This window comes from Buceros rhinoceros, unplaced genomic scaffold (genome assembly GCF_000710305.1).
Source record: "Buceros rhinoceros silvestris isolate BGI_N320 unplaced genomic scaffold, ASM71030v1 scaffold44811, whole genome shotgun sequence".
Taxonomy (NCBI): Eukaryota; Metazoa; Chordata; class Aves; order Bucerotiformes; family Bucerotidae; genus Buceros; species Buceros rhinoceros.
In genome coordinates this window covers 8,858-16,562 of record NW_010396802.1, presented here as the reverse complement: position 1 = coordinate 16,562, position 7,705 = coordinate 8,858, and the positions used below count along the sequence as shown (strand labels likewise).

The 7,705-nt window shown below is 40.8% G+C and overlaps 1 protein-coding gene across 1 annotated transcript; it reads right to left on the bottom strand.

The window, feature by feature from the left end:
- Positions 1–3,352: 3,352 nt before the first annotated feature.
- RBP7 (retinol binding protein 7, cellular) lies at positions 3,353–6,436 on the bottom strand. Its single transcript, XM_010145994.1, has 4 exons — positions 6,305–6,436; positions 4,237–4,415; positions 3,876–3,977; positions 3,353–3,568 (listed from the first exon to the last, which is right to left on the bottom strand). Exons 1-4 carry the CDS (start codon positions 6,375–6,377, stop codon positions 3,518–3,520), a joined length of 405 nt encoding a protein of 134 aa, XP_010144296.1. The 5' UTR covers positions 6,378–6,436; the 3' UTR covers positions 3,353–3,517.
- Between the last annotated feature and the right edge of the window lie 1,269 nt (positions 6,437–7,705).

Sequence of the window (7,705 nt, the reverse complement as noted above, 5' to 3'; positions counted from 1 at the left end):
GCTCGGCTCTCTGCGAAGGACGGTTAGCATCCACAGGCGGTCTGTCTGACGGTCGCGGTCGCCGTCACGTACCGGGGCAGGAGGGCGGCACTACGGCCCCAGAGAGCGCTGGAGACTCACTGTTGGGCCGTGGCCTGCTGAGGTACAGTTTGAACCCCAAGCATTTTTTTTCCTTTCCAGTGTAAAAAACAAGAACTTTTCTGCGACTGGTTCTTTTTTTATACCAAAAATTCATATTTTTGTGAAAGATACTCAAATTTTCCTCCTCTCCCCTCACCCACGAAATGAAACTCAACCAGAGAACAACAGCCGGGGACTGTGCGGACTCACAGTGAGTGTGATGTTCACTCCCAGCTCTTGCTTGTTGATCAGTTATAGTGTCAGTGAAAAAAGGGTTCTCAGAAGTTGTTCTTTCGGAAGAGAAAAAAAAAAAAAGGGAGTTGCATGAGCAGGTGTTTGCCCCAGATAAATGGTCCCTAAAAATAAGACCTTAACAGCCATGCAGGGTGCTGCATAGTTTGACTCTGCGAGTGGAAGAATCCCATAGAAGGGGACAATAGGATGTTAAGGTGAGAGCAAACTGCTGTGTACGAACAAGGGATAGAATTAAGACACGTTTCCATGAGCTCTACAAATAATTGTAAAGCAATAGAATTTATCTGATTTTTTATGCATATATGCAGCAGATCATTGGGTCTGGTGTTTCAGTATACATCTTCCTTATCATCCTGTAGTGATTTAAAGGTGTTTGAACGAAAACAACGTTTCTGATGACTTAACCAAGGTGCCCAGAATGGGAAACAAATTCTTTTGGAAATAACTGGATCATATTGCTGATCTTTTTGTAGTCCATATGTGTACACTTCCCGTTGATTTTTAGATTATGCTTAATTTTGTGTTTATCTTCTTGGGATTATATTTAATTTTTTTTTTTCCCAATGCAGTTGGGGCTATAATCCAAAGCACAGGCTTTTATGTGATTTCACTTACTGGTTTGTTAGAACACTAACCCATTTACTCCATATTATATAGTCATTGCACAGAACAGTATGCAAGAAAATTATTAGGAGACTACACACTAATTTATGTCTTAAAAGCTTCTGAGTAAAACTTGGTAAGCTCAGAGGTACTCCTGACGATGTCAGGGGAAAAGTTACATGCTCTGTTTAGAAGTAGTCTGTGTAAGTCCGTCACAGAGACCATCGTTTAGAAACAATAATAGCAAACTACATTCAGTGATGCGACTCCTTACATCTTTATATAGCACTTGTGTAACTTTTTTTTTTATATCCTTATTAGAGAGTGTTTTGGAGACTGTGAATCCTGGCTGGTCTTTTGGTTTTCCATTGTCTGTTTTGATTGTAGAACCCAGAAGGCAGCACATTGCTGCTCACCTGGCTGTAAAGTACTTTCACATGCAGCTGGAGTCCCTTAAAATCATTATAATGTGCGTGGTCAGCAGTTGCACTAAAAAACCTCAGAGGCTGGTTGATGAAAAGTTTCGCCAACAAAGCATAATGTAAAATATTTGGTCTGAAACCTTTGAATAAAACCTTCAAGTGCTTCTGTGGGGGCTTTTGTTCCCGTCCTTCAGTTCTATAGCTCAAGTGCGCATCTCCTTGGCAAAAGCTATCTTAATGTCTTTTTTTTATCCGCTTTCAAAAGACGTGACTGCTCTCTTTCTTTTTACACTTTGTATTTCCAGGTGTTTAATTCATAATTTGGGAAAGGATGTAAATTGGTTAACATATAAATGAAGTTAGGATAAGCAGTTCTGTCACGGTAGGAGCTTCTCTCATCCTCAAGATCTCCAAAGCCTCCTCCAGCAGGTTCTGCGTAGCATTACCCATTTGCAGATCAGCAGTTTGAAGTAGGAAGGTAACAATAAGAAAAGCAATATCACTGCTTATAACTCTATGTTTTTAACAATAAGGACTTCATAACAGCAGCCTTGCTAGTGAATTATTACCCTTCTAGTCACACAGGTTTCTAACTTGATTTCTACTTAGAGACTTTCTTTGTACTGACAGGTCTCAGGGTCATCATTGCCTTTCTGTATTGCTTTATATCCTACTGGGGTGCACAGCGGTGGGGTTTGAGAGTATCTGCAGTATTTAACACCTGAAATACTGCTGTGAGGAACTTCTGCCAGTTAAGATGCAACATGTTCCAGAGGTGCCATCTAGTGGAGTCACGAACTCTGCATGGCTGTTGCTGCATATTGCTGATGAATTTGATATTTCTTAGAATTACATGGTAACAGTAATTTTGTTTTCAAATAAATGAAAACTACTCGGTTCCCCAAGGAAGACGCGGGCAAGATCCATAAAATAAACACCTGGCATTTTATTGCTTGGCCCCAAATTTCCCTAACCAGATAAAGAATATTAGTTCTTTTCTTCAAATTTTGGAAACTAGCTTAAACTTAGAGACCTCTAGTAATTGAACTTGGGGGGTTCAGTCTAATGAAAAGCCCTCCACACTTCCACAGATTTTGTCTGCCTCTGGTGGCAGCTTTCAGAATTCTGAACTGACAAGAAGTATGAGACTGGTGCTGCCACTTGTGTTGAAAGATGACAGGTATTACTTCAGAATCTTTTTCATAGAAAGTAATGAAGTTACTAAGCTTCTCAAACTCTTCTCTTTGCACTTGTGATAAGATCCCTGCAATATTAGTGTTACAACATCCAGCAACTCATTTTACATGTAATAACCAAGTTTGTCTGACCACTTACATGTGTTTACACAAGGCAGAATAAAACCTGCATCTCTACACATTTCACCAGGTCAAAAAGAAAAACATTTAACCTAATTGAAGAGATGTATGTAAATAAATCTTCACTAAAGCAGCATTTCCCCCCCCCCACTCTGTATATGTGCTTATAGAGTTCTAATTATTTTGCAGACTGGAATCTACATGATTACTCAGACCTATCTTCATTGTTCTGGGATTTGATCACAGGCTGGTTTCCTCTGGTAAGCTGAGCTTAATTATTTTGAGAACAAAGCAGCTATGGTGCAATATAGGTCCTTACATTGCGCATCTAAGATACAAGCAAGTGGTATTAACTACCAGTCTGCATCTTAAAGAGAAGTATTTCAGATAATAAAGCTGTTTGTTGTCCGCTGGCTTTGTTGTCTTCGCTTCTCTACCTTGTTCCCATTCTGGTTTGTGTGGTGCTAGCATGGCCCTTTAGAACAGGCAGGTTTGGGTTTGATTTAGATGGTTAGTTAACTAGAGACCCACGCCATATCACTTCTGGTTTAGGCTGGTGTTTTTTACCCTCCAAAAACACATTCAGAAGTCAGGTATGCAAGATTGGTTTTGTTTTGGGTGTTTATTAGCAAAAATCAGATCTTTAACACTGGCAATAGCAGCCTTGTTTCCTGAGTGGAAATAACAGACCATTTAGGTTAGTAAGTTCAAGGAATCCGTTTTTGTCCATAGCACCATCGCTGGACACGAGGGTGTGTAGTCTGGATATAGCTGTCTCCATGTAGGAACCAGTACACATGTTCAAGCTCTCTTGAAGACCTGTTTACATACTTGATCCTCACAACGAAGCTCCTACCAAAAAAAACCCGAAAAAACAAAAGTACAAAGGTATATATAGTAATCAAAGGAACTGCTTCTACAAGTGAACACAGATCCTTTGCCATGCCTACTGCCCACCACTGCCATGATAAGTTATACTTGACTGTACCTACAGTGAAACAGTGAAGTTGTTCCAGCCACGCTAAAATCAAAGCAGCATGTGCTGCCTGTGTACTATCCATCACAAATACCAGAAGAAGCCGTGTGCACACCATGACCCCATTATAGACCTTATTTGTGTCGTACAGAGACAGAGTAAGTAGAAATCTGAAGTAAATACCAGGTGGAGGTCATCTCCTTCAAGCCAGTGAGTCCAGCCCCTGTTCTTCTTCTCACCAGTCTGGACACAGACAAGTTTGTCATTTTCCCAGGTGACTAGGCTCTGGGGAAGAGGAAACAAAAAAGTGCTTCTGTGTGTCTTTGTCTCAGTTCTACAATATATATAATAATATATCTTAAACAACGTCCTTTTTTCCTGAGTAAAGGGGGACCTAAATACTACTCCTGAGGGAAAGCAAAGGCTCCTACATCTGCATTGCATTACAAATAGTGTTCTTGAAACAATTTCAGCTCAAGTAGCTGGATTGATCGCAGCATCTTAGTTTTGTCACAGCCTCTTGATTTTATATAGTCAGTCTTACCTTGCATTTTCTGTTATCCAGGCCTTTATTATCTTCTTCAAACTCTTCTCCAATTTTAAATTGAAGCGAATAATCTCTGAATGTGCTAGTGGTGTGGATATAAAATGAATCACCATCTTGTTTAATCACTTTCTGAGGCTTCAGCATTTTTGCAATCTTGCGTGTTGCAAAGTCAATACCTTGGACCGGAGGCAAAAAGGTCAGAGTTTTCAGGACTTGCCACTTGCTATTAACAATATTTAGTGCAACTAAAAACCACCACACTTGTCAAAACATTTGCTGGTTATCTATAATGATCAGTCACCTTTAACAGAATCCTGACATTCTTGCTGATACTGAGCCTAAAGCAATGCTTCTAGAGGTTTTCTCTATCTCTCCAGTGATTTTTTTAGAGGAACAGGCCACTAGTCTGGCAGGCAACTGAATTAGATTGGATCCCAATAACATGCTCAGAGCTAGGATTCTAAGAAGGTGGATGGGTAAAAATGGGTGTGGGTGTGCGTGAATTAATTTAGTTGTTTTTCATCACCTAGATTAAACCTGTTGTTCTACAGGACCACTAGAAGTTTCCCACTTTTAGCAAGGCTACTGTGAGCTGAACCATACAGTACTACGTGCAGTCTCTGTTTGGGGTGGGACTTCATTACTGTGTGCATCCCAGAAGGGCCAGAATCTGTCGGTCGTGTTTTTATGTGGTTACCAGTTTATTTTAGCATAGAGGGATTTGAATTCGGTACTGGCAACAGCCAGCACTGTTAACCAGGTTAAGCCACGTTCAGGAAGGGCGAGGCTCAGAAGAGCTACGTCCTCATCCATAACCCTCTTACTCCGCTGGTCAGGTATTAGCTTCCTCACTCCACTTGCCCTGGCAGAAAAGTTTTTCATTCTAGCTCTACAGTATTGATTTCAGTCCTTGTTTTGTTCAGTGTACTGGCAACCAAGCAGGAGTTAGATAGGATTTACAACCAAGATAGGTTGTAAATCAGCAACAAGATTCTTTGCCTTTACTTTTCAGTAAGTTCCCGCAATTACATGCTGAAAACAAATTGCATTTTTCGCAAGACTGGTAGATATATTTCATTTTAAAAAGCCATTTACTTAGCTGGACAATGGTTATGATCAAGGAACAAACAATCTCTGTTCCATTTAAAGGCATTAGCACATTAAGAGTATATTACTTAGTATTCAAACTGAGGAATAAAATCTCATTATGGGAGCACCCTTTCTTTTTTTCTAATTGATAACCCAAGGATTAGAAAGAGGGAAGAGTTCTTTCACCGTGTGAAAGATACCAGCTACTCAGTTTCAGTAGGTCACCCAGCATAGATACCCACAAAACTGATTTTATTCTAGTTGTATATACAATAACCAACAAAGGACATGGCTGGTCGTCAGTTTACCCGAGGCAAAAAGGCAGAAAGGGATGAGGAAAAAGAGAGGACCACATACAAGGTTTCCTGCTGTCTGTAATGAGCTTTGTACAAGAAAGCTAATAAAGTACTAAGAACTTTCCTAGCTCCTCATTAAAGCACTGTTCATCCCTCTCTAAAGGGGTTCTGAGCAAGGTAAGAGGTTAGCTTCCAGCACTCCAGAAAAGGGACGGTTTTGGAGACTTACCAACAAGTCACAGTAATGACAGAAGTATGTTGTAAGCTCTTTAATGGCACTAAGCTGAATAAGTGCCTGGAAGAGGCAAATACCTAAGCACTTTTTTTTGTTACTTAAAAGTTTATCAACCCTAGACATAGATTCTGTAAGTTCATGCTCAAAAGCAAGAGGAAATTGAGTGGACAGGTCAAACTCTTCCCTGTCTCACAAAAGCTATACAAAATTTCTGACTTTAACAAGTATTAGGCTGAGAAATTCCTGAAAGCTGCAGTGACACTTGGGTGACAGGCTAAAGCAGAGTTACTGCTGTCTTTTTATCAATAGAAAAGATTCTGCCATTGATTTTCAGAGAAAAAAGCTTCAGCAACATCTAGGTTTTAGAAGAACTCAGACTCTTTAAAATTCAGGAGGACGCTTATGGGGGAAGGGAGGGAGGACAGAATCAGGTATTTTCACCTACCTAAGGCCACCATATAACCTTCAAAGTTGTCATTGCTGATAAGGTTCCAGGTTCCACTGAAATCCACAGCCATTGCCGGACTGCCGAAGGAAGACGCAGCCAACCTCTGACCCAGGAGCAAAAAGGAAGTAGTTTTCCAACCAGGCTTTATAAGGAGGGCTGTGGGTGGGATTACACCCCAGAGCTCTTCTGCTGAGAGGAGGGGTGCTGTTACTGGGCCAGTAGGTGAGAGGGTATTTGTAGATCAGCTTCAGCTGCGTTGCAGGGAAAAGTTCACGGTTTCTGAAATCTTTGTGTAGAGCAAACGTTAATAGCCCAAGAGTCACAATGCAAACTTAAAGCTGGTTTAAACTGTGTCCATCTTCTATGTTTTAATGGGAATCGGGGACAGATTTTTGTCATTGCTAGAAGTCCCTGTGTGTAGATTAGCTCTATGGCTTTGTGGCCTGAAATCCGTGTGTTGTTGAAAAGGTGATACATGCTGTATTTGAACAGACAGGGACTGACCGTTAAACTGGGGATAGTTGTTCTATCAGCAAGTTTTCAGCATTACCTATGACGCAGTAACAGAGGTAAGTGGTGTCTCTCGTTGGTTTGTGTCTGGAGTGAGTGGTAGGCAGCACGCCTAGTGCCTGTAACAGAAACATGAAAGACAAAGCTTGTTTGGCTACGTTCTTCTCTGACGTGACTCTCAACGCAGCTCTGCTGTGCCACGCTTCACCTATTTATGTTCTGGTTTCTTTAATGCTGGTAGTTAGAGCCTAGTTAAAGGAACGTGTGTACACAAAATTCTTTGTTTTCTCAGCTGCCTTACCAGACAGAAAGTTTGTCTAACAGTTAGGCATGAGACAGCCGATCCAGAGGCCTGAGCTCTGTTCCCAGTTTTGCAGCAATGTTTTACCAGTGTTCCTGAATGGGAAAGAGGATGAATACCTGAAAAAACCAAAATGATGGCCCAGGGGAAACTTAACTGTCTTGCTACCGTCATAAAAAGGGAATTTGTTCTTCTGAATCCTGAATGAGGAAACTCACCCATAGCTACTACATTTATATACTTACTGTGTCGGGCTAGGCTGAATAAAAAGATAGTATTTTGCAGGGAAAATGAAGTTTCCCTGAACTTTAGCTACATTTTTGGAGCTGACAATTTGACCCATGTGACTCAGAATCATGCAAGTAGGAAATTAGCACGTCAAGGCTTTTTTCCTGTTTGCAGATGGATATTGTTCTCTAACCTATACTAAGAATGGCACAGAGAGATGCAAATTAATGTTTTCCCTGGAGTCAAATAATAACATTTCACCCATAATTTCTTCTTACGAGGTTATGGTAGTAAAGCACTGTTGCAATGCTACTGACCCTTCCAAGTAAAGGGAAGTCAGTACTTGGAGAAATCCTGTG

What these genes read in the sequence shown, in the direction of transcription:
- RBP7 (XM_010145994.1), bottom strand. Translation starts at nt 6,377, where the DNA reads ATGGCTGTGGATTTCAGTGGAACCTGGAACCTTATCAGCAATGACAAC. An exon ending in TGGATAACAGAAAATGCAAG is followed by an intron (nt 3,978 to 4,236) that starts GTAAGACTGACT and finishes CCTCTTCCCCAG; the next exon opens with AGCCTAGTCACCTGGGAAAA. An exon ending in AAGGAGATGACCTCCACCTG is followed by an intron (nt 3,569 to 3,875) that starts GTATTTACTTCA and finishes TTTTTTTGGTAG; the next exon opens with GAGCTTCGTTGTGAGGATCA.